Source organism: Rhineura floridana, chromosome 6 (genome assembly GCF_030035675.1).
Source record: "Rhineura floridana isolate rRhiFlo1 chromosome 6, rRhiFlo1.hap2, whole genome shotgun sequence".
NCBI lineage: Eukaryota > Metazoa > Chordata > Lepidosauria > Squamata > Rhineuridae > Rhineura > Rhineura floridana.
Genome location: NC_084485.1, coordinates 77,817,981 through 77,844,778, shown reverse-complemented (window position 1 = coordinate 77,844,778; position 26,798 = coordinate 77,817,981). Strand labels below are relative to the sequence as shown.

The following is a 26,798-nucleotide window of genomic DNA, read 5'->3' as shown; positions in this document are numbered from 1 at the left end:
AAAGAAGAGTAGGAGTCTTGAGGTATTTTCAAGGGTTTTTTTCTTTAAAAAAATACTATAAAGTTATAAAAAAAAGCAAAGAGACTTTGAATCGGGCCCGGGGCAGAGTTCTCAAAGGGTTGGCTCCTTCTGCAGAACGCAGGCACTTGCTGTTAATGCGCTTTTGACTGTAAAAGAGAAGAGAGAGGGTGTCAATGCAAAGGATGACAGTTTATGTAGCACCAGTCACAGAAAAGTGTCTATTACAGCCAGTGCTGCAACCAGAACCTATCTGAAGTTACAAAGAGCAGCAGCCATGCTCATAACTTAATTAGAAGGATACTTACATGGCAACCTTTTATTAATCAGAAATGGACTTTGTATGGAATTGTGTGGCACCATGTAAGCTACGTTCTGCCTCAGTATGCTGCTGAATGCCAGTGGCTGGGGATCACAAGTGGGGAGAGCACTGTTGCACTCAGGTCCTGCCTGCAGACTTCCCATAGGCATCTGGTTGGCCATTATGACAATAGGATGCTGGACTAGATGTGCCACTGGCCTGATCTGGCAGGGCTCGTCTTGTGTTCTTAAACAAGAATCTGTGTATGCAGGCTTGGATGTGCCAAATTTCTAAAAAAAGAACTTGAATATTACACTTCCCTGGATAAAGTGAACAGATGGTGCCATCCTATGGTAAATAGTGTATTTCTCTCTGCTGCCCCTCCTTAGAGATATACAGTGATCTGCAAGAGCCAGGGTGGTGTAATGATTAGGGTGTTGGTCTTGGGAGACCAGGCTTCAAATCCCCATTCAGCCATGAAGCTCACTGTGCGACTTTGGACCAGTCACTGCCTCTCAGCCTAACCTACCTCACAAGGTTGTTGTGAAGATCAAATGGGGAGGGGAGAACCATATGTGCCACCTTGAGCTTGTTGGAGGAAAAGTGGGATATAAATGAAGTATAATAAAAGAATGAACCAAAGCAGAGCCCCATTATACACTGGCACACAAATTAGTTTCCATAGCTTCTCCCCATGTGGCTGCATAAAACCTAGTGAGCAGTGCCTGATGTGTAAAAGCAGTATACCACCTTAAACAATCATGGCTTTCCCCAAATAATTCTGGGAACAGTAGTCTGTTAAGGGTGCCAAGAGTAGTTAGGAAACCTCTACTCCCCTCACAGACCCCAATTCCCATCATCCCTGACCATTGGGCAGACTGGCTGGGGCTGATGGGAGTTGGAGTCAGGGCTGTGGAGTTGAAAGCAATTTTGGGTGGAATCGGAGTCGGTAGAAATGTACCAACTCTGACTCCGGCTTCAAAATAAAAACTTTCATAGGAATTTAGGAAAGTTTTCTTGTTCAGAAATTTTAATCAAATAAATATATTTTATGTTTTATCAATCTAGCCTGATGATTCACGTGGTGGTGATGAAATGCCTTGTGCTACCATTTTACTACAGTACATTTGTTATTACTAGTTAATATACATTTGCCATTTATGAAGGAGTCGGAGTCAGACAGTAGAAAAATAGAGGAGTCGGAGTCAAAGGTTTGGCGTACCGACTCCAAAGCCCTGATTGGAGTCCAATAACATCTGGAAGGCTACAGGGTTAGTCACCGTAATCTATCAGCAGTTATCAGTTATAAGAGCTCAGTGGAAACTCCATTTCAGGGGCACTTTCTTGCTGGGTGCTAAATGCTGAGGATGACCACCTTGATCATGCCTACTAGTCGTCATAGCTATATACTACCTCCAGGCCTCTGAATTCTATTCATTGAGGAACAAGTACAGGAAAATGCTGGTGTGCTCATATCTTGCTTGTGGGCTTCTCAGAGGCACCTGGTTGGTCACTGTGAGAATAGTGTCAGACTAGATTGGCCTTAGGTCTAATTCGACAGGGCTCTTCTGTTCTTGTGAGTTTTATTAAAAGGATCTTTTTAAAATGTTCTAGTAAATAATAAATTACTTCTTTTTAAAAAAGTAGCCCAAATGGTAGCAATGGTCAGCAGCCAGGTATGTTTGTTTTAATAGAATGTCTCAGCAGGGGACAAATGTCTCTTCCACACAATAATGCACTTTGAGCATTTTTCACTGTAATACTTAGTTTATAAATTATTTTTTTTTAATTTTGAGAAAAACACCACACACAACTCCCAATAATAATTAACACTGCAATCCAAATCCTGCCTGAGGAAAAGTGGAGCACTCATGCTGGCAGGGACAGAAGGTGGGAGAGGCAAATTGATGGATCAGCTCAGTCCCTCCCCTGGAACACCCCGTTTCAGGACTTTCCATAGGGTGCTGCCAGCAGGAGTCCCATTGGCCACACTCTGTCTGCATACATGTTGTGTAGGCAGACCAGGGAGTTCCATGCTGGCAAAGTGAAGCTGGCAACATGGAAACATTTTAATATTACACATTATAATCCCTCCCCCCCCCTCTGCCTCTCCCTCCCTCCCCCCCCCTCTCTCTGGTCTGCAAGCATTACTTTGCATTTCCCCTCTCTGCCCTGCAGTTTCAGTTACGGACATTTGTGCGAACTGGTCCCTCCGAGCAAATCCCAACTTCCCTATTATAATCAACATATCTCTTCCTTAAACATTTCTCCTCCATGTTAGGAGTGCTCTGGCTGGCCTCCACTTTGGTTCATACAGGGTTGAAGGGGTGGCAAAGCCCCAGAGTGTTCTGGACTATAGTTCCCACCCCACACTCTGTTTTCTGACTCGTTGTGCCTTCCTAAGTACTGTGAGATGAGGACAAGCAGCAAGGACCATCTTTTGGGACTTTCAGAGGAATGTGCAGACCCTGAATTAAATGTTACCTCATTTCTTGGCCAATTTCCCTCACGCCCAGCAGAATAATCCCATTATTCAAAGACAGCATTAGAAAGCAGAACTAGTTTTTCTGAGTGTCAGCAAGAAATATATACACAACATGAGATCTCACCTCATACCCAGACCTCTTTATTTGTAAGAGGGAAAGTGGATTTAAGAGGTGGGTTTGAGACCCAAGATGGTGACCTAAGCTCCAACACGCATAACTACGCTCTCAAGGAACACAGCATAGGACTACAGGCTAAAGATTGTGAAGGGAGTCTGTGTCTCAGTGCCAACCTTGAGGCAAAGAGATTGCTTCCTGTTTTTTGGTCAGAGCTCCTTCACATCACTTCAGCTGTATTTCATTGCCCACTCCCTGGGCCTAGAATAGGTAATCTCTGCTACCTATTATTTCTTATAGCAGTAGGGGCCTTTTATCTCTTTAATTTACAGTAACAAATGGAATGGTATAGTAATGATCAATGCTGCCACAAATTTAATCATATTTCTATGAAACAATCTTAGGCATATGTTTTACTACATGAAAGAAGCATGGGATAATTGCTTAGACAGGTTTGTTAGAAATGTAGTAAGTACCACTATAATTAATACCCCAAAGCTAACACTCATTGTTAGGAAAGCTTATCTTTAAATTTTGTTTTTCATTCCTTACTACACCACCACATTTGAATCAAAATAGCCTCAAACATACATATACGCATGCATGCAAACATTCCCTGTAGCCTTAGCTCTCAGACCCACAGATGAAAATTGGACCCATCAAGCCATCAGTTCAAGATTTAATTGACTGATCCACTGAATAAAGCTTCTTCCCCCCCCCACACACACAATAATAAATATGCAGCTTTTTACCAAATTCTTCCAAGCTACACAGGAAGTGGACTGGACTGTGAAAGACCAACCAAAATGGTGTTTGCATTTTGACCAATTTGTAGGGCAGTACAATATCTCAGAGAGGAGTTCAGGTCTCCTGCTCCCCTGGTGCATTCACTATAGCTGCCCAATATCCCTGCTTTTTAAAGTTTGATAGAATAGCTGTGGGCTATAGGTATGTTCTTAAACCGTAAGGTTTTTTGCCTATTAGTGAATTTCCCTGCTTTTTAATCCAGGAGGTAAGAAATGGGATCCTGTCCAAGTTTGCTGAGAATGGATGGATCATTTGCATGGAAGGGGATGGGGAATGAGGGGCAAAGGAAGGGGGAGGGATGGGGCAAGAGGAGGGGATAGGAGGAAGGAGAAGGGAGGGTGGGTTTGATCATTTGCATATTTTTTTAGTTCAGTGGGATCTATTTCTATGCAGTCATGTTTGAAAATGAAAATGGACTGCCTTCAAGTCAATCCCCACCTATTACGACCCTTTGAATAGGGTTTTCATGGTAAACGGTATTCAGAGGTGATTTCACCATTGCCTTCCTCTGAGGCTAAGAGGCAGTGACTGGCCCAAGGTCACCCAGTCAGCTTCATGGCTGTGTGTGGATTCAAACCTTGGTCTCCCAGGTTGTAGTCCAACACTGACCCAGGGAAGGGGCAGGGAGTGGGACGGGAGGAGATTGGGTGGGTGGGCACTGGGCAGAAGGGAAGCCCCTTTCCTTTCCAAAGGAAAACATTGTAAACAGAATCATTCTTTTTCAGCCTTTCCCCCAACTTTTTATTCTACAGCAGACACATGTAGCCTCTCACCCAAATTTAAACCAAAGCTTTCCCTGGCCACATCCACACCAGGCCTTTATTTCACTTTGGACAGTCATGGCTTCTCTCAAAGAATCCTGGGAAGTGTAGTTAGTGAAGGGTGCTGAGAGTTGCTAGGAGACGCCCTGTTCCCCTCACAGACCTTCAATCAGAGTGGCTGACTGTTAAACCATTCTCTCAGGGGAATAGGAGTCTCTTAGCACCCTTCACAAACTACACTTCCCAGGATTCTTTGAGGGAAGCCATGACTGTCTCACATGAAATCAAAGTCTGGTGTGGGTGTGGCCCCCTGATTAGCCAAGCCCAGCAGCTGTGAGGCTTTTAGAACTCTGACAGTTGGTTCTTCCTGAGCATGCTCCGCGTCATCATTGGGTCCCAGCCAAAATTTCTTAAATTAATTAAAAATCAGCCAGGCATTTTAAAAACTTTTAAACTGCAGCAGATGAAGGTCAGAGTATGGGGCAACGTCAGTATTAGGATTACAGGTACTCTGTGAACACGGCTGATTTTTAATGAATTTCAACAGATCATGAAAACTCTCAGAGAAAAAAGTCCAAAAGGGCTCTGAGGTTTTTTTCTCTCTTTTTACACTTTGAACTGTCTATTCTCTCTGACTGTTTTGTGTATTGCCATGAAAATTGACAGGGTTGTTAAGCAAGGGTTTCTGAGTTCAGAACTGTAAGTTTTGTAACGTGTTGTTTTGAAATGAGCTTATGGGAAGCATCAAAATGGCATGAGGGGATATTTTCAATTTAACATTGCGGAATGTGAAAAATCCCCGCTGGCTATAGTATACAGCCACTCCCGTGGCTGTATAATATAGGCATCCCCCACTCTTGTTCCTTGGCAACTGGACTTCAGAGGCAGGATATGGTATATAGCCATCATGAGCAAGCCATTGCTAGCCTTCTCCTCTATGAGTTTGTCTGAAGCCCTTTTATAGCTTCAAAGCTGGTAGCCATCACATCTTGAGGAACTTAATTCCACAGTTCAGCTAAGCACTGTGTGAAGTGCTTCCTTTTGCGCTTCCTGAATCTCCTGCCATTCACCTTCATTGGAGAAGGTTCTAGTATTGTATGAGAAAGCAAGAGAGAGAAAACCTCCTCCTTATCCACTTTCATCACACAATGCATAATGTTATAACCTTTCCTCATCAGGTGCCTTGTTCATTTTGGTCACCTTCCCCCACCCCGTTTTCCAGTTCTACAACATCCTCTTTGAAATGTGACAATCAGAAGTGTACACAGTACTCACACCACAGATCTGCATAAAGATATTATAATATTGGCAGTTTTATTTTCAATCCCTTTCCTTGTGAACCCTAACAAGGAATTTGACTTTTTCCACACAGCTGCTGCACATTGGGTTGACATTTTCACTGAACTATCGGCCACAGACCCTCCATAAGGATGATGTTTCTCTGGTGCTCTCCTTTGTTGCAAAACTCTGCCACAGCACTACAAAAGGGAGCACGACTAACCGAGCCACCAAACACTATTTTCAGTGTTGTCTCTTGAACACTCAGAAACTTCTCATACAGGCTGTAACTAAGGTGGTGGTGTGTGTGTGTGTGCATGCATTGCTAAAACTCTAAAATGTGGATATATTAGCTTTTTTTGGCATTATATGCCATGTCATGGAAGGTCACAATTACGAAGTAAACACTTCAATGTAGACTTTGTGGCACAATGCTCGTGAGGGAGAAAACACAACCAACACAATCCTTTGTTGGTGGGAGAAAAAAAGTAAACCACTCACTCCGGACGCACAAGGAACATACCTTCATTGTGTTCTGCTTCTCCTCAAAGCCCAGAGAGACCACTGGCTTCTTTCTTCGGACAGAGACTCCCAAGTCTGATGAGGAAGAGGAAGGCAAAGGCGAGGGATTGTGCTTGGCCTTCACCGGCCTACAGTAGGTGGCTGTATTCTTGCGTCTCTTGGCCTCCTCATCCGAGATGCAATTGGCTTGCAATGCTTTTGGCCCATTCAGTGAGGAGCCCCGGTTCTCCAGTTGTGAAGCTTTGACTGGGATGTGGCTGGGAGCCCTGCAGTCCAGATGGCTGACCCTCTTGATTCTGGCTCCTGCAGAAACTGTTCCATTCAGGGAAAGAGTAGAGGAAGAGATCACGGAAGGCTTGGCCTTGGCAGAGGGGTGGGAGACCTGGCAGCCAACTGCCTTGCTCTTGCCCAGGTCTAGGAAACAGGTCTGTTTATACGGTGGGCTAGCAGGGGCACTGGGAGACTGCTTGCGCTTCCGGGCCAAGGACTCCGGCTCCATGCTGCCAGCCATCTCCTTGGCTTTGGAGGACTTGCTGGCCTTGGTCAAAGGCAACTTGCTGAACGACGGTGAAGGGGTGTTGGCTGGGAGTGGGGAGGTGATGGACTGACTCCCACCCGTGCAGTCTGACTGGCTACAGGCGGCTGCAGCATGGGGCGAAACCACTGCATAGTTCATACTGTGGTGGTTGCGGCTGTCCCTGGATGCCACGGTGGCTGAAGCCGCACAAGACACAGAGGTCCTGCCTGGGATGCTGTGGGGTAGGCTGCAAACCAGGGAGGAACTGCTGTTCTGAGAAGTGCTGGATGAGGAGAAGCCCAGAAGCACAGGGGATGGTGTGGAGAGAATCTGATGATCAGCAGCTGGAGGAATCCTTCTGGTTGGGCCAATAAAAGAGGGGGGAGGACGACAGGAAGAGTTAAGAAAAGCTGACTTTCAAAGAAACCCCCCTACCAACATTCAGTTTTACATTTTTTGCCCTTCATATTGGATCCTAACCAGACCTCATGGGCTCTCTTGGTTTTTCAGATTTCTGATATGACATGGCACCCTGATGTTCCCAGACTTTTCAGATCCAAAGCTGTGCTCTTTGCCCTAGATTGCTGTCAAATTTCAAATCCCTTGCATTAATGCTTGTGCACGCACACACACAGCCACCACCCAACCTCTTGTTTCTCTCTGTCAGAAGTTGAACCTGACTGTTCTTTTTCCTTTGTTCAGATGAGCGTACCATCCATGAAGGAAGCAGTATTAAATCCTGTACTCCAGTGCCACCTACTGGAGAAAGTGAGACAAAGCCTCAACAAAAGAGCAGGGACTAATAGGTCAGCCGAAGGAAAAAAATGTTTCTACCGACAACAGTGTACAGAGTGATTGATAGGAAAGCTGCAGAATGAGAATGTAACTGCATGCTCTCCTCCTTTTACCCTAGTGCTTATGCATCTATATTTTACATTTATTTGTACACGTTTTTTTAGACATTAATTTTGGCTCCAATCCTACTTTTTTGGGGAGTAAGTCTCAATGAACCCAGCATGGCTTATGTCTGAGTAAACAACCATAGGATTTGGCTGTTGGGGTCTTTTTAGACACATACACACACAACTGCATGATAAAAATGCAGTTGTTTCTCATTGGTTGCCAAGGATCCAGATGTCTCTTCTCCAAATACCACTTCTGTCGAAGAGATAAGAAATGGAAAAATGCAGCAAACACACAGTGTTCTGTTGCTTCCATTGCCCTAGCCAGTCCTGTGTGGAATGCAGTTGGGAGAATGATGAACTCTTATCACTGGGATGACAAACTTCACACAAGCCTTCCCTCCATTACCATGACAAACAGAAAAGCCCGAGTGTGCTTTTAAAACTCCTTAAGAGACCAAGTGCTCTTCTGCTGTAGCCCTAAAGCAAGGGAAAAGGGAAGGGCTAGTAAGCTCAGTGGCAGAACACATGGTTTGAAAGCAGAAGGTCCCATAGAATCATAGAGTTGGAAGGGGTCTATAAGGCCATCGAGTCCAACCTCCTGCTCAATCCAACTTAAAGCATACCCAACAGGTGCCTGTCCAGCTGTCTCTTGAATGCCTCCAGTGTTGGAGAGCCCACCACCTCCCTGGGTAATTGGTTCCATTGTGATACTGCTCTAACAGGAAGTTTTCCCTGATGTTCAGTCAAAAGTTGGCTTCCTCCAACTTGAGCCCATTATTCTGTGTCCTGCAAACGAGAAGAGATCCTGGCCCTCCTCTGTGTGACAATCTTTCAAGAGTGCTGTCGTATCTTCCCTCAGTCTTCTCTTCTCAAGGTTAAACATGCCCAGTTCTTTCAGTCTTTCCTCATAGGGCATTGTTTCCAGTCCCCTGGTCATCCTCATTCAATCCCCAGCATCTCCACATGTGCTTGGGAAACACCCCTGGCTGAAACCCTGAAGAACTGCTCATTGTCAGTGTAGAATCCAATACTAAGCTAGATCAACCCGGCAGTCAGATATAAGACAGCTTCCTCTGTTACTTTGTTCATCAATAGCGCCCATATAAGCACAACAGAGGAACACTGTATGTCAAGGATGCCGCCCTGGGCTCCTACTGGGAGAAAGGGTGGAATATAAATCTAATAAATAAATAAACTGGATCCTCACCTCTCCTGCCCCCACTCCCACGGGGCTGCCCACCTGTCAATCATCTGATGTATAAATTATTAGGTGATCCATTTTCATTTGAGATTAAGCTCTGCAGGCACAAGCATGCTGGGCACAGTGCTTTGAAGTCCCAACAATCAGCTGGTTGTCGTGGCCTTAAAGTGCTGCTGCACATGACTTTGTGCAAGCCTCAATGATCACCTGGTTGTCAGGACCTGCAAATAGCTGCGTGTGGGGCATTGCACAAGGCTTTACCAGTGGTGCCAATCAGTGGTGCCTGCAACCCCGTTTGACCAAGCTGCATCTTTACCTGCTCCACAGCTGCTGTCAAGTGTAGGGCTAGCAAGTGTGGCTTGATCAAAACGGCCTTGCAGGCCAAGTGGGAAGGCCTAGAGGGCCTAACTAGGCCTGCAGGCCAGAGGTCCCCCACCGTTGCTATAGATATTACCTAGAAGCATCCAGGCTTTAGAATGTTATCTCCAGAGAGGCTTGCCTGGCACACACTCTGATGCTACTCTGGCACCAGGAAAAACCCAATTTATTTTCCCAGGTTTTAAATCTGGTTGATTAATTTTATTCTCCTATATTATTTTTATGGTGAAATATGGATTTGATATTTTTAGTTTTTTATAAAAATGTACTACGCATTTTATTGTTTTATTATAAGCCACCCTGATGTGATGGAAAGACAGGGTAAAAAAGGAAGAAGCAGCTCTCGAATTTCTGAAGATATAGGCTGTGTACACATCATACATTTAAAACACATTATTTCACCCAAAGTATCCTGGAAACTGTCATTTGTTAATAATGCTGTGAATTTTAGCTTCGTGAGGGGTAAACTATAGTTCCCAGGATTCCGGGGGGGGGGGGGGATAACATGCTTTAAATGTATGGTGTGTATGCAGCCTTAGAACTATGGCAGGCAATTCCACAACGGGAGCAATTTTCGAATACAGGAATGGGGAACCCTATGGCCTTTTAGTTGTTGCTGGATTCCATAACTCCTATCAGCACCAGACAGCACAGTTAATGGTCAGGATTTATGCGAGTATGAATCCAATGGTATCTAGAGGGCCACAGGCTCCCCATCCTTGTTCTTACAAGAAGAGGGGGGGAAACTGAGATACAGTAAACAGATTATGCAAATGGGTATAGCACAAAACAAAAAGCCAACGACATATCACTTCTCAAGTAAACACTATGCTTTATAGCATCTATTCTAAATATATTTAGACCTCATTGCCACCCTGCCCTGCTAAGCAGCAGCGATGTTGGTGTCAGGAGGGCAGCCACATGGCAATGCCCCACTGCCTGCTTCTGTTTTAAAGGTGGTCATACAGACACCTAAAGAGAAAAAGCAGGGCTGAGTCAAAACAGCACGGGGAAGCATTCAGGATACATGTTAACCCTAGCAAACAGTGTCCCATGGGAGAACTGCAAAAAAAGGGTACAACTGTTTGCAGTGCAGCAGCTTTTCTCTCTGAATTGGCTTTAGGACATTGTGGCATTATCACACGGGTATGATCCCTGATCACACTGCCAACAAGAAGAAAAAAATTGCACTGAAGCAGCCAAATGGGGGAGTAAACAGGTACAAAAAGAATATTTGGGTTTGGGGAAAAATTCTGGATCCCAGAAAGCCTCCTCTTTAAATAGAAATAGCTGCTTTGCTTATGTTCCAGGTAACCCTAATAGCAGCAGTAGTTACCTCTTGGTGCAGAAACCTAGGGGTAACATACTGTATGCACAACCTCTCAATGTTTCTGGAGTTCAATTCCTCCCCTGTAGTCAAACATGCAGCAAAGAGTAGGAGCAGGTGCTGTTAAAACATTCTCTTTTTCAACATATGTTTGAGACCACACAATATTCTGTTCCAAGAATGACATCAAACAGAGATAGTGGTCTGATTTGCACATAACACTAAGCCATAAGCCATAATAAGTTTATGCTATGGTTTGTTTAACAAACCACAAGTTATCAAGGAGTTGTCCCATGGATGTTCAAATAAACTTGTTTCTCTGAAGTTTGTTCTGTTTTCCAGCTTGCTTCTGCCTAGCGGTCTTTGTAGCCTGGTGAGTGCCTGGGGTGGGGTGGGAGGCAAACAAACTATGGGCGCACAGTAACACCAAACCAAGGTTTGTAAGCCAATAACAAACCCTGGCTTCAGACTGTGGCTTGTTGGCAGTAAAACAAACCAGAGTTAAGTTGCTGGGCAGGGTATGGATGATCAAACCAACCATGGTTTAATAAACCGAAGTTTCATAGACTATGGCTTAGTTTTAAGAGCAAATCAGGGTAATATTGTGATCTTCCAGCACATATGCACATGCATATCCTCAACTGGGGCCAAGGAAATTTACACAACCCATTTCATCACAGAATTTGCTCTATTTTTTCCTACGATAACTTACTTCCACATGTGTGAGCTGAGATGTTTCTCCAACATGGAACTGAGTGCAGAACAGAACCGATCCAGCCGTCGACTGAATACGTAACATCCAGGACTCACCAACCTGCTTCCAAAAGTGCAGAACTGTTGGGGGAAGATGGAAGCAGGGACAAAGCATTAGAAATACCAAATCATGCAAACAGAATGTCATGCAACCTTATGCAAGTGGAGATGGGATGCCAATACCAAGGAAGTTGTTCATTCTACCCACTTCATCTCCTGGGGGTTTAAAAACATTATCACACATATAAAGCATTGGATCCAGATTACTTCAGTCACATTTGGGTTTCATTGAAATCAATAGAACAAGTGAAACTAGCTTAAGCCTGGATTGAACTCATAGTCAAGTAGAAGAAGAAATGTTTTGCATATGTACATTCCCAGCTTCAGCCCTGGTATATCAAGTAAAGGGATCTCAAGATTGGGAGAGAAATTATTCCAGGAGTCTTGGAAAGCTGCTACTGGAGTAGATGTCACTGGACTAGATGGACCAATCACCTGACATGACACGAAGGCAGCTTCATATATTCAAGGGTCCAACTGACACTTACTGCATGAGGGCGTGGCGACCGTGTTGCATAATGGCAATCCATCTTGCGGGCTTCATCCACTGCGTCATCCTCACTCTCCTCACTCGAAACCCGGCCAGTGTTCTTGGGCACTGGAAAAGGGTAAAGCCCATGGTCGATTTCGCTAGAGGTGGTAGGCAGGTCATCAGGCTCACTCTCGGAGGAAACCCTAGACCTAAATGCAGTAGAGGAAGATAAGGACCTCTGCAAGTACAGACTTTCTTGAATCTTTTGTAGAGATATTATTGGGTCCCCTATTAGGACATATACACTGCAAGCAGCCTTGTATCTAGTGTTGCTTGAGAGAATTCCCCAAAGCCCCCAAATCAGTGCAGTTTTAAAGGTTCAGTCCACCATCTTGGTTCAAAATGGTATCCAACTCTATTCAAACATAGACAAAAAACCTCCTCCTTGGTCTCAAGAACCATCAAGCAACATTTGGTTACGATATCTTAAGAAGTGTCCAAATGCATAGTAAACAAACAACTTTCCAAAATATATAGCTAGGTACCAAGTATCTGTGGACAAAGCACACCTCTGCAAAGTCACAAAAGGAGTACCACTATTTTTGAGATCCTGCTCATATTTACAGTTGAGCCAGGAATCTCCCAATATTGCAATTTTGATTCAAGTGTTAATTCACAAACTACATGGTCAACTTCCTTCCCCTGCTTTACCTGGAAAGTGCAGAGTGGGAGTAGGGTTGCTTTATTCGGCAAGGAGAAGCATTGTGCAGGACCAGTGATGGCTGTGCGAGTACAGAGGAATCTTGCAAGAGTCGTTCAGAAGCTGCTTCCTTCCTCACTGGGCTCTTATCTTTGGGGGACTCCCCTTTCCTGCCACTGGCCTTCAGCTCAGCCACTAAGACATCAAAGTCCTTTGCACGCCCCTGCACCTCACGCCGCTGATGGACAGAATGGATCTGAGGCACAGGCAGGAGAGATTGGTTAGATTCATCAGCTGACAAGCCTGTCCGCCGCTGGACTTCACAAAACCTGCCCGTGGATATGTGACAAGAGCATGACAAAACCAACCGCCTCAGAGAGGAAGTTCATTTTCAAGCCTTTTTCATGAGAAAACAAGCTCTGATAGGGAATAAAGGAGATTTGCACATGGGGGTGGCTTTCAAATAAGGAATGCCCTACATGAAAACTAAGATGATATAGGCCTGTGAGAAGACTCTCTGACGCTGTCAGTCACTGAAGGCTTTAATAAATCTGAGTGGTTGGCTCTCAGACAAGTACCAGATGGACAATCAGGCAGAAAACAGCCACTTATACAAATATTGTATTGGATCTTAAACAGGCCCACTTGGAATAAAACCAACTTATCATTAGAAGACCACTGATTATCTAAAAGGCTAACGTTTCTTGCAGTGGCTGCAGCAAAAGCACCCTGCGAAATGATCCACTGTTGTCATGGGGTAAGTTCATATGTTGTGTTTGGCTTGCATACATAGGCTTCACTGTCCAGACTGCAACTTTTGTTATGCCTGGGTTTTGCTAGTAATATTTCATTATGGCATGTAGCTTGAACCATCAACATGCTATCCATCTACAGTTAATTCCCCTTTGCCTAAAGCAAGTATCCTGAGTATTTGGAACAGCGATCCCTAGTTCCCATTCTTCACTTGGGTGTGTGCTGGGAGCTGGCTGTGAACAAGATTGTGAACCCTGGACGTGCCTAATCTTGTTAGAATTTAGAAGCAAAGCAGGGTTGGGTCTGGTTAGTACTTGGATGGGAGGCCGCCTGGGAATACTGGGGGCTATAGGCACAGCTGGTTGTAAGAACACAAAGCTTCCTATCTGGAGCCTTAAAGCTACCTCAGAGCAGCTTAACTTGAAGCTTTGCATGGTCACCCACCCGCAGATGATGCCTGGCTCCTTTTTAGAGAGAGACTAGAGGAACAATCTCCTAAGGCAAGTTCTCTGGAATAAGCCTCATTGCAATGAAAAGAAGCCCTGCAAGAGCATCCTCATGGTGTTGCACAACTCTCGTTTATTTAATGGGCCTGGACAGAAGAGCATTTCAGTAGGTTATTATGCCCTAGATGAACCTTCCCCAACTTGGTGCTGTCCAGCTGTTGTTGGACCCTCAACTTCCATGAGCCCTAGCCAGTACAGTCAATGATTGGGGATGGTGGGAGCTGTATGCCAGCAATATCCAGAGGGACACAGGTTCCCCACCCCTGGTTTATAGGAAAATATTTTTCCCTTGAACTTTACAATAGAGGATAGGGTGACAACTTTTTCTTTTCTTTTCAAAAAGCTTGGCCCTGCTCCTATGTACTTAACAGCAGCCTGACACACAGCTATGAAACAGGTAGCCAGTAGGTAAACCAAAGCTACGCCATATTGCAGCACATGCTAATCTTGTTGCAAACAAAGGAGAATTCTTTCATCAGCAGTTTCTTTCCAAGGATTCAAACAGTCTTAAAAGGAGGATGGATGACCAACAGAGTTCAGGAACCTGAATAACGTTTGTAGATCAACATCAACACCCTGAGCTGAGGCTATGTTTGGAGCATGGACTGGCTAAGGAGAAAAGCCCACCACACCCTTGAAAACTGTGGACACTCCAGTAAGGCGTGTTTAACAGCGAGGGGAACACCATAAAGCATGCACATGGGAGGGGCTGCTATTGAATAGATGAAGCATTTCCTTGCTGGTGGGAAACCTTTGCCTACCAAAGCTCCATTTGCGAGGTGGTTGTTAAAGCAAAGCAGTGCAAGCAGAAGCTGGTAAGAACTCCTGCTCGATTTGAACGCCTCTTTTGCCCCCCCCATCTCAATTTCTTCACATGCCGTATCATACCTTGCAGGTCAGTAGCCGAGTGCAAACCTTCTTGGTTTCAGGGTTCACCACCCCACACTGCCTGTTCAAGTCGCATTCTTTCCCTGTTGGGGGCAAAACACAGAATTATGACGCAAACAGAATAACACACACACATTCCCCCATGGCTTCTGGGGCCAGATTTCATGCCTTCCCTTTAGAGTGCCTTGGCTTCGCTTTCATCCTTTAAGGCAGCCCTTATTCAAATGTTCTATATTTCAAGAAACACTTGACACTTGCTATCAGAACAGTGCAAGTATATTAAATGCATTTATGTAGATCTGGACCTGGGGGCCTTGGATCCAGGACCTTGAAAACCAGGAATCAAATCCCTACTCAGTCACGATGAAGCTCACTGGGTGGCCCTGGTCCAGTCCTTGTCTCTCAGCCTAACTCACCTTACAGGGTTGTCATGATGAGATAATGGGAAGGGGGCAAACCATGGGCACCACCATGAGCTCCTTGGAGGAAAGGTGGCATATATATGCAATAATAAATGAATAAATAAGAAAAAGTAATGTTGTCCAATGCTATTTCCTTTTCTGCTGTATTGCTTTAATATTCTGGGGCAGCCTATGCAGAGTTGTGTCTTTAGGGACCACTACTTAGATTTGGGTGGCATGGGTCTCATTCAGCATTTATTGTGCTTATAACTTTGGGGTTATAAAACAAAAAAAGGAGATGGCAGGAAACCCTTGCCTGCCTCCCTAGCTCAAGTGAGACCCAAGTTACGAATTGTGTGAAGCATTCCCCTTGGCGACCAAGTGCACACACCTGATCAGAAGACAGTTTTAACACACTGGCTATGCATGCCCAGTTTCAGTTCCAAATTGTTTGGGATATACAGCCTCTTCCCTTTGACAGAGGATGCCAATCAAAAAGCTAGTACCTATACCTGGACAGGGTCTATCAAACTGGTAGCCTGGCTTTCCCCTACCCCCCCCACACACACTACCACGAAGGCACATAGTAGTCCACCCAACCTTGCCTTGGCCCAGAAGGGAGATCAACCCAAAGTGTGCTCCAGCTAAATAATCCAGGGACATGAGTTTGGTGCACTTCAGAATCATTGCTCCAGAATTACAGCAGATGTTCTATCCTGATCCTCAAATGCTTATCAGGGGAGTAATCTGCCTTTTCTCCCAACTGAGGCTTAAAACAACCTGTATTTTGGAATGGGGAATGCTTAAGCACTACTCCTGATGACACTGCTTTTTCCAGAATTTGGCAAATGACATAATGCCGTGCACAGAAATGCTACCAAGCCATTTTGTGATATCAAAAGCTTGGAAGGCACCATTATGAAAGGGAATGAAGCAACCAACCCCTAAACCCTTTGCCTACAGACTATGCTGCCTTTGGCTACAAGATTATAGGGCAAGGGACAGAGAACTCACGTGACATCTTCTTCAGAGATTTCACAGCACCAGGCTCCTTCTCTCCCAAAACAGGTGCATTGTCCAGTTTCCTGCCCAAGCCATCAGCAGATATGACTGAGTTGCCACCTGCTTTGGCTGACGTGAGGGATTCTTTTGGTGATGCCACTGAGGGGGACTTGCCCAGGAACTCTTTTGAGCTAGCAAAAGGCTGTCTGGGGATGGCAGAGTCAGAAGGTTTTGGGGGGGCCTTGATTCCATCGCTGTCTGATTTTGGAAGGCTGGAGATCTTCTCTAGGTTCACGACAGGCACAAACAAACTGGGGAAGAAAAGAGGAGAGCCTGAAGTCAGAAACAAAAGAATTCAGGATCTCCCATTTCAACTGACCAAGGCCACTCTCTCTTTTCCACTGCACTGGGTCCTCTCTAATCCACATTTCCAGACAAAAGCACTTTTACAGTCCAACAAGGCAGCTAAGGCTCCAGACATACAGACATACCCTGAACCTGCCCGGCTCCTCTACTAACAGTGTCTGTAGGTATGTTAGAAGGAGCTAGGCTGGTGCTCCAAACGTGAACACTGGACCCTCAAGAGGCCATCCAAACAGAAAGGACACAGAAGAGTTAAAAAGGAGAGAGAATGACAAGAAAATATTAGGCAAAGTTCCTATGTGCAGCAACACAGGAATCTGGGAAAAGTGAAAAGCAGTAATGGATGGATGGATCTCGCAGGTCTTCCTAGTGAGAGTCAACAACAAGCTCCCTGCTCAGCTCCAGCCATCAGCTATAAACCAAGGTGAACAAAGCAGCTCCTGAAGTGTCTTCACATAATTTCCCACTAACACACCAGTGAGTATGCACCATTTGTGGGCAAAAAAGGCTTGCTTGATCTTCAGTGTAGCCTTTACACGAGGCTTACCCCACGGTGGTGGCCATCTGTCCTCACAAGTCTCCAGAAATTGGTTACAGTTACCATGGTAGCAGGATCCAGACCCAACCATTAAAGAAACTGGTAAGTTTGCTTAATTTTGCATTGCTTTCTTCAACAAGTCTAAAGGTATGAATTGACTAAAAGACTGAGATCATAAAAACCATGAGATCAGTGTATTCCTTATCTTATTTTTCAGATTTTAATTGTTAAATTTCTGTTTCTTACTGTGATTTTTACTGAAGTTGAAGAAGGAAAGGCAAGATACACAAAGATAAGTAAATGAAATCAAATAATCAGATGCAGCTTCTCAAAAGCCAATCATCCCCAAAATATAACTTTATAGTAGTAAGATCTATTCAGACCCGTCTCTGGCAGTTAGGACCACATATGTGCCCACACACAAAAAAAACCCCCTCCATCTTATTAATTACTTCCAACTATTGCCACAGGCCTAGCAATCTAGAGGTCCATTGAGCCCTTATTTTTCTATACAGAGAACAAAAAGTAAAACATAATGCATGAACTATCCCTAGAACTGCATGTAGGTTCCCTATGCCATCTCATAAAATGGTGAACTAGCTGCACCCCGTGTTCTGAAGGGCATCCTTTTCCCAACTTTCCCCTCCATCCTCCAGTAAGCATAGCATTGGGATGCTTCCCCAAAAGCATGGGAATAAGATTCCATACAGCCCAAGGAGGACTGGTTGGGCTCTCCTCTGTATCCTAAAGTTAAGAAAGATCCCTTGCCAACAAACACAACCCCTCTTTACCAGAGGTTGTCCTTTGACATCTTGTCTGTCCTCTCAGGCGTGTGCTGGGCTTGACTATAGGAGCTCTGGGATTTCTCCCGCCAGGACTTGGTGGATCCATGACTTCCGCTGGGAAGGGACCGCCCATTGACTGCATGGCACTTCTGTAAATGTGAAGAGGACTGCATCCGGCCGTAGAGTTTCGTGGGAGGTCCATGTCGTCTCTCTAAGCAGGAATTAAGATGTTGTTACCAAAAAGCTTGCAACTGGCCAGCTGGTGCAGAAATCTGTATGGCAGCCTTCATACTGCAAATGGCAAGAAATGGCCTTGAATACAGACACGGGTAGCTTCAATAGCAACACAGTAATCTGGGAGGGAGGCATTTCTCCTTTAAGCACATTTCCCTTTCCATCTCCAGCCCTTGTCATTCTGTATTTGTGCACCTGCTGCCCACAAATGTTTTGTGGATCCCAATTCTCCTTCATCAGTCATGGACAAAATATTGCAGCAGCAGCAACAAAAATCTACCCAGGGACAAAAATACTCCAAGGACCAACAACAAATCCTGATGCGTTGCCTGATTTGGTCTGCCCTGCACAACATCCAACTTCAATTTCACTTCTGGAACACAGCATATCCATCAAGTCAGAATAGTTAATGCAAAAGAACCCAATTTGTGGATTTTATATTAAATCAAGTATATTAGAGTTTAGTGTCACTTATTTAAATACTGTTAAATGTCAAACTATCAATCCTCCCCAGCAGGTTTCATGTGCAATGCTCCAAAAAACCCATCTTGTTATGAGAAAACTGTATCAAGACCTCTTTCAACATTGGAAACTTGTTTAACCAGTTAGTGACAGCATCCAGAACAGAACTTAGAACTAACTCCATAAGCACACTCTTCAGCTCTCCAATTTACCAAGTCCTGTCTTTCTGAACTAACCCCTTCTACTCTACGTAACAGAACTGTGATAGGTGAGATCCAAAAACACATCATCCCAAGACCAGTCCCAGTCTTATGCCAGTGTCAGAAGACAGCCAAGGAGCTATTCTCTCATATACCTCTTTTCCACTTAAGAGAGGCCATAAACTGTTCATAGCCAATCACCAGGATATGGACATTGGCTTCATACAGGGCAATCAGTACCAGCTGGAAAGTAAATCTGTTTTCTCTCAGCTGTCACCACCAGCAACATATGTGTGTTGTTATTCTGTTCCTCAAGGCATGATTCATAAAGCCCAAAGGAAGTTATAGGGATAAATAAAATAAATACAGTTTGTTCATATCCAACTATCCATGATGGAATTCAAGGTGGTATAGCTAGGGTTCCCATCCAGGTACTGACCAGGCCTAGACCTGCTTGGCTTCAGCAAGGCTGCTGCATCATGCACCTTCAGACCATGTGCTGGGACAACAATGCCAGCCTGCCTTCCCTTCTGCAGGCTCTTTGCCAAAAGGCCAGACTATACGTTGCCCACGGGGCAAGTTGCTAACGTAGTCCAACTCTAGCTCCTCCACTCTCTTCGCTTCTGCTCAGCAGCCCCTTTTGAAGGTAGGCGGATGGCCTGTGATAATCCCAGTGAAATTATGACTTCCCTCAAGGGCACCAAGCCAAAGGAAAACGTCTGGATACAGACAAATTATTCACAGATGGTTGCTCAAAGAGACTCCCTACATGAGATTTCCTTAGTTGCATTTTGAGATCTCATGTGGAGAAGCAGCTAGAAAATGGTCGGACATCTCTTATAGCCATCTCTATAAGGACTGAATTGTACTTTGGGAGCGGGAGAAGGGGAGGAGAGAAGTGAGCCACCCAGATCAGACAACTAGGCCACTTAGACTAGACATTTTCAACCTCAATGGCAGTGGTTCTCAGGCAGAGAGGTCTTTCTCATTTCTGCTGCTCAATAACCTTTAAGCACAGTCTTCCCAAACTTGGTGCCCTCCAGATATTTTGGACTAAAACTCCCATACATTCAGACGGCACCACATTGGGGAAGGCTGTACCAAGCAGAGATTCACTTTGTGAACTTCTGCCATCTGCAAAGCACAACCTTTGCCACCCAGTTACGGCTCCTCTCCTATTGGGATGTACATTCCCACAGTTCATGGGTCTCACCATTCACATGTTAAACACGTGCACAACTCTGACCATTTTCTAGCCGCCTCCCTACAGTCCTCTCCAAAATGCGAGTAGCAAAGACGTGACTTCGGAAGTGACCCTAACATGTTAAGAATTTTGTCTTTTTGTCTTGCGGGCTGCTGCCTTCCCAGCAGTTTCCTCACTCACTGAAAAGAAATTCAAGGGAAGAGGTGTTCCTCCCCCCAGTTTTCAGGAGGAAGACAGAAAAGGGCCTTTCACACAGGCACCACCCACTGGGCTGGTGCCTGAGGCAGCAGCAAGCAGCCCTCATTCACAGCTCTCCCTTGAGAGGCCACAGACATTCAATTGGCATTTTGGCTGCCTAGCTTACCGCAGTGCTTCTGAAAGGCTTGAGGTTTGACCACTTGGCCACAGTGATTACACACCACCAGGTAGAACTCATCATGAGCTGGGCAGTGACCAAAGATAGACATGTCTGAAAGGACAAGAGAGGTGAGTGATGAGAGCGTGCCCTGGGAGGAGCCCCACACAACCTTGTCAGTTCTTCAGGCTAAGAAACACTTTCAATAAAATATTTTTTTTAAAAAATCCACAACTTAGTCTGACAAAAGATGAAAACAAAAGGGATAGCCTGTGCTGGTAGTGCAGCTTAAAAAGGCAGAGAACAGGGATCAGAGCTGAGAAGCACAAGTTGTTCCTGCTGTGCACACTTTCAAGCTCAGTTTTACAAATTTAAACTGGGAATAAGTTGCCAAGCTATCTGATGGCAAGATCAAGGAGACCCTGATGGTACATTGTTCATTCATAATGCTGAAAAGAGTTGCTTATACAGTCAGGTCATTGCTGCATCTAACCAAAGTGCTCTCTGCTCTGGCTGGCTACTCAAGATCCTTCAAGCAGAGATGCAAGGAGTTTAATCTGTAGGATATTATTCAGCTAATGGAGCACACTGATCTGAATTGGGGGAACCACTTGATTGGCAGTCCAGCACTCCAGTACTACTGAGCTACATACTCAAAGATACACAAAGTTATTTTACATGTGACTTATGTTAAGGTTTATCTTCACAAATGGCTGTCTAGTTCAGAGAACAACCACTGGGTGATGCAGCCTTCCACATCCAGCCTGCTGGTTCAAGGACAGCCCACTTCTGTCAGACCCCAGACATGGGTTCATGCTTTAACAAACAAAAAGGCATCAGAACAATCGGTGATCCTTTGGCGATGGGGCCATCACATGCTGTCCTAAGCTCTCCAACTTTGTCAGGAGGCAGCCCCACCTCCTAGCACAGCTGGGGTGGCAGAAAAGGAAAACAAAGAGATACAGACAGGCTGGGAAGCAATGAAAAAAGACCTAGGGCAGCAGGGCAGAGGAGGAGGAGAGCTATCTGAGTGTAGGGAGGGGCAAGGCTCAACTAACTACAGTCTGTCTGAGGGCTTAAGTGAGTAGGAGCGAGTGCAAAAAAAGCAGGACGAAAGCACAGTAAAACCTCATCTGAAAATTCTGTCTTGGGAGCTCAGTGAGAAGGACAGGTGGCAGCTCATATTTCCACAGGCTCTACTAAAAAAGTATAGGGAGGTCACGTGAAGCGGGTACAGTGACTGATTTGATTTAGGAAAAATACAGATTGCTGTACAGAGGTGGTCAAGAGACTTCAAATCCTGATATCCTTGCAGAAGTCAACCTTTCTTGCCTTCTGCCACAAGTAGGACTTCCATATGAATCTCCACCCTGCCCCCACCCCCAAAATGAGATCTGGCTTAAATGAGAACACGCAAAGGGAGAGGGGAGATCTTCTGATCTCTTCATTGTGTGTGGCCAGATGGTGGCTCAGGGCATATTTTCCTAACAATCATTCATAAAGAGACTGTACTGGGGAAAGTAAGTACACCTTTACCCTTCTTACTATACTTCTAATGGCCTTTTAGCTTGGACCCCTCAAACTTCATGTTACCAAAAATCATGGATAGAACTACAGCAGGAGGATCTTCAAAACAAATAAAACATATATGTTGAGGTTTTACAGCTTTTGATTACCCAAAATTTCTTGCTAAATTCCTAAAATGAATTGTATGGCTAGCAGGAGGGCTGCAGAGGGCCATGACAGGACTCCACACGAAGCTCACAAACCCATCTATATGCCACGTAAGATATAATTTATTCAAGCCTCAGCTGGGCAGTGTATTAACTTCCTAATGCACTAAGGGAAACTATGTCCACTACACTCCAAGACAAGGGCAAGGCTCCACACTCTGGTAAGGAATAGCCAGACCAGCTCTTAGCTAGAACATCAGCTGTCACTGGTATGTGGAAATGCAGCTATCAGATGGGCAACTCCTGCCATGGCTACCATCCAATGCGTAGCAAGGCAGAGAATGCCATCCATCAGACCACGGAGGGACTGCTCTTCCCTTTACAACCAACCTCACGGCATGGACTAAGCGCAGCTGGCCAACATAGTGCACCACACTGCATTACAACTGTCACTCAGCATCACCATGGACCCATCACTGTGGCACTGACAAGAGGAACGCTTCTTTTTAGTGGAAATGTGATGTCCGTTTGGTCCCAGATAAGGGTCACTTGATGTGTGAGAATGCAGAGACTGCCACTCCAGACAGACAATCCCAGCTGCCCTTGCACTTCCCACTTCTGCAGAGCATTCAGTAAACACAGAGCATGGGTCTCTACAACTCAAGTCAGACTAGAAGGGTCAGTCCGTTCTTACCTTCTTTAATGAGGGTCATTGCATCCAGCTTCTTGCTGCCATTCCTACCACTTTCTTCCGGCTCAGACCCTAACAGATTAAAAAAAGAAAAGAAAAAAATCAGCAACACTAATAATCCTTTGCAGATCCATCATCCACCAAAGCTGTTGAAAACCAATGACATCTAGACACATTAAGATGAATCATTTCCCCCCTTACAGCATGATTCTAAGTACACTTACATAGAAGCAATTGAAGCTGAATGTGATGAGACTTATTAGGGAGTAAGCATGCTTAGGATTGCAGTCACAATAGGCTTACAATATCATTGAAAAGAGCTCAAGAAAAGCATCTATTCCATTCACACCTTCCTCAAACTTGCCATGCAGTAGATGTGGTAGGTCCCCCCCCTTTGAAATCCCAAAACATCCCATACAGCATGTGTGACCCTGACCCCTCATTGAAAATTTTTGCTACATTTGTATCCTCACCCTTCTTTCTAATGGGCTTTGAGGAGGTATATGTGGGGGTTATCTTATTTTATCCTCACAACAACCCTGTGAAAAAGGTTAGGCCAAGCATGCAACTTGCCCAAGGTCACTCAATGGATTTCATAGGGGAGCAGATTAACAACCATCACTTTCATAGCATTAAAACTGCACGTCTTAAAGTTGCCAAGAGAGGATCCCTAAGAATCAGCTCAGCTAACATGGCAGATGTTCCAGACAGAGCTACTGCAAATATACAGTAGTGGACTGAATCTCAGACTCCACTGCCTGCTGCTTCAGCAGAATTGCTGTGCCAATCTGTTATCAATCAAAAGGTGTTTGGAAGACAATGACAAGCACACAGCATCATCAGTCAACTCTTTTGCAAAATACAAAGATGTGGTTAAAAGAGAGAAATGTAGCACACTCAACTCCACTTAAGAGTAGCCACTTAAAAACTCCTTTTTTTTCATTTCAAAGGGTGGTGTTGAAATATGCATAACCCACCAGAGTTCTGTGCAAGCGCATGTGCATGTGCATGCAAAAGGGAGTACACCTGCATGACAGTTCTCTCTGTTCAATACATCTTTTGTATAATGTTCTCTGTTCTACTAGCTGGGAACTCAACCCTTAAAAGAAAAAAACAAGATGGACTTCAACATGGAATTCCTAAATGTTGAGTTAAATAGACAGCACTGGTTTTCAACTTCAGAAATCAAACCTTTGCCAATGCCAAATTATCACTGGTGTTATGATCTAAACCAGAATACTTTGCCTTGGAAGCATGTTAACATTTATAAGATTTGCATTACAACAGGAACATTTTCTTATTATGCTGTGTGTGCATGTGGAAGCAAATGCCTAGAGTGATGCAACTTGTAACCTAATCCCAACATGTATATAATAAATCAAACACATGGTTTTCAGAGCTAATATTTTCCCTACCTCAGCCTTCACCAGCCTGATACCCTCCAGATGTTTTGGACTACAACTCCGATCAGCCTCAGAAAGCACACCTGATGAGAGTTGTAGTCCAAAACATAAGGGGGGCACCAGGTTGGTGAAGGCTGTCCTAATTCTTTTGATCTGGACATCTATTTTAAGCACAGAGATACTCATGAAATGCCCACAAACTCCTTGTGATGCAGATCAAATACTACAAATGGGGTGGGGCTACAGCATGAGGGGCTGATCTGTCTCCAAACTAACAGCATGAGAGCAAGTAGCAGAGCTGGTCCCCAAAGTCCTGACTCCTCTACTTTAACTATGACATGATACTCCACTTGCATCTAATAGATTTCACACCACATGGTGCCCTCACAAAGACAAGATGTACCTGTTACAATGTATCAACTGTTTCAGCATCAAAATACAGTACAAGATGGAAATCCAAAATAGCTGATTTTAAAAAAAATTGCATTGACACCAAGAGCAGGAGCATTAATCTCTCTCTCTTTCTCAAAAAACAAAACGAACAACTAACCAGATTAAAATGCACACCATAATCCCATACCACATCCTGTCGGGGCCAGGGTGGAAACTAAGCAAGCTTTCCTCATCTATGAAATCCTAACAATTCCATATCTATAAGTGAGAAATGAATAAAAACAATAAATTCAGACTGCAATTGGAAAGCTGTTTGCAAAGGGAAATTTACAACCTGCTTCTAAATCCCTGAAAACACAGGAGTCATTATGCAAACTCTGTTGGTGCTGGAAGTAGATTAAGAAACATATGAAGCACTAACTATATCAAGTGCAAGGGGGAGATAATGGAGGGGGAAGGGAGAAGCTCAACAATAGTTGAATCTCACCGCCCCTTTTGGAGTCTGCCATCAGGCTGCACTTGAGAAAGTCAAACATTCAAGGGAGGTGCTCCTGAATGATTTCTAGGATTCCAAGGACAAAAATCACAAGGGGCAAATCCATCCATCCACCATTTTCATTCATGTATACCCCCTCTCTTAGTAAAAGGGGCAAACAGAGCAAGGAACAAAACAGAATAGGGGAGGAGGAGCATAGGGATGCTGAATCAGGATATAAGGGGAGGAAGAATATGTAGGGGGGGTTGAGAAAATGGGAAATTTAGGAGCCAGGTCAACAGTGCAAAAAGAACTTGGTATATATGACAGAACAGAAGATATAAGGAACGCGAAGCAGATGGATGGGTGGGGACCAGTTTCAAAGGCCTAGGCAAAGATCCTAATGGCAATGGAACAACTTCAAAAAGAGGAAATCCAGAAATGCAGCACAGCTGGGGAAGCACAGCAAAGGGTGAATTGCTGAACACACTTCAAAAGGAATCAGTTGAGAACAAGGAGAATGGGAAGTAAAGATCAAGACCAATGGGAAAATGTAGGTGGTCAGAGTTTAAAGGGCAAGTGTGAGAATTTGGGGGAGGAAAAAAAAGTGGTCAGGGGTCATCCAGAAGAAGATCAAGAGGGGTCAGGGATTTCACACTACCCAGTAAATCACAGAAAATCAAGAATGCTTGCTGTCTGCAATGGCATCTCAAAAGCATGGAATATCATGTGCATTTTTTGGAGAAAATTGAAAAAAGTGAGCATGTGGAGATCAGAAAGAAAGAAGAGTGTCCAGGTGAAATGGAGGCAGTCAACATGGGCTCACGGTTCACATAAAGTCAAGGCACAAATGCTAGGAAACCTGGTGAGATCACTGTATAATGATAAATAAATAATAAATACAGCATTCACATAGCGTGCCTCAGAGACAATTATGGGCTCGAAGACAGAAGAGATCAGAAGTCCAAGGAATCTTGTGAATAGGGCTTAATAAACGATCCTCATGGAATAAGGGATCAAAGGGGGAAGGAGAATCACATAGGAGCTGGATTATGTTTGGAATCCACTAGGGACAAAAATCCTGACTTGATCACGATATGCACCCTGGTTAAATTAGGCTCGGAAGGGAATCCAACCAAGGGAATCGGGGGATCCTAGGAAACCCGATTAAGCAGAAGGAAGAATCTATCTGGCTCGAAACCAGACAGCGCTAGGACCCGGCGGCTCCTTTGTTTGGGGCGGGCGGGATGAGGGAGGGGGAGAGGGAGGGAGGAAGCTCGACGGCGGCGGCAGCAGAAACGGCGACGGAGAGTTCCCTGTTTCCCCCCGCCGCCTCCAAGTCAACGAGGAGGGCAGGCGCGCTCACCTGTCTCGGCAGTGGGTGGCCCAGCTCTCTCCACCCAGGCACTCCAGCTCTGGCCCGCGAAGTCATCGAGATTCGGCAGCCGCCGATCCACAGCAGCCATTGCTGCTGCTGCTACCACCGCCGCGCGTCCACGCACCGCCATCACCACACGAGAACGCGCAGCCCTCCCCGCTGGCGACGACCTCAAGCGCAGGCGCGCTGTGCTTCGTGCACCACGGGAAACGTAGTTCTCCGAACCCATGGCGCTTTCACTCTGCGCATGCCAAGGAAATGCGATGGGCGCGAGAGTGGCGTGTTCGAATTCTTTCCTGTCTTTCTCTCCCTTTCCACCCCCTCCACCGCCAGCCATTTTAACAGTATTTGGGGAGAAAACGCCCTGTGTTGATGACCCACCTTCTGACCTGCGCTGGGGTCGTATCCCAAGAAATACATGAGAAAAGCCAAATGGCTGAGGCTTAAGAGTCCATGTAGCCTAGCATTGTTTTCCGAACTGGCAGCCAAATCCC

General features: G+C 45.0%; 1 protein-coding gene across 8 annotated transcripts; it reads right to left on the bottom strand.

The window, feature by feature from the left end:
* Positions 1 to 23: 23 nt before the first annotated feature.
* On the bottom strand, positions 24 to 26,538 carry ATXN7L2 (ataxin 7 like 2). Of its 8 annotated transcripts, none has more exons than XM_061632548.1 (11): positions 26,293 to 26,538; positions 22,659 to 22,727; positions 20,301 to 20,405; positions 17,843 to 18,047; positions 16,163 to 16,461; positions 14,748 to 14,830; positions 12,612 to 12,856; positions 11,917 to 12,109; positions 11,328 to 11,449; positions 6,289 to 7,159; positions 24 to 167 (listed from the first exon to the last, which is right to left on the bottom strand). In XM_061632548.1, exons 1-11 carry the CDS (start codon positions 26,531 to 26,533, stop codon positions 153 to 155), a joined length of 2,448 nt encoding a protein of 815 aa, XP_061488532.1. In that variant the 5' UTR covers positions 26,534 to 26,538; the 3' UTR covers positions 24 to 152. The 8 variants fall into 8 exon arrangements, with proteins under 8 accessions (XP_061488532.1, XP_061488531.1, XP_061488534.1 ...); XM_061632547.1 differs by having other exon boundaries at positions 6,289 to 7,162; positions 26,293 to 26,537; XM_061632550.1 differs by lacking the exon at positions 26,293 to 26,538 and adding an exon at positions 24,939 to 25,420 and having other exon boundaries at positions 6,289 to 7,162.
* Between the last annotated feature and the right edge of the window lie 260 nt (positions 26,539 to 26,798).

Excerpts from the sequence above, each read along its gene's own strand:
- ATXN7L2 (XM_061632547.1), bottom strand. The coding sequence starts at position 26,533 with ATGGGTTCGGAGAACTACGTTTCCCGTGGTGCACGAAGCACAGCGCGC. Across the intron at positions 22,728-26,292 it reads GCCACCCACTGCCGAGACAG|GGTCTGAGCCGGAAGAAAGT; the intron begins GTGAGCGCGCCT and ends TTAATCTGTTAG. Across the intron at positions 12,110-12,611 it reads TCCCACTCTGCACTTTCCAG|GTCTAGGGTTTCCTCCGAGA; the intron begins GTAAAGCAGGGG and ends TACTGCATTTAG.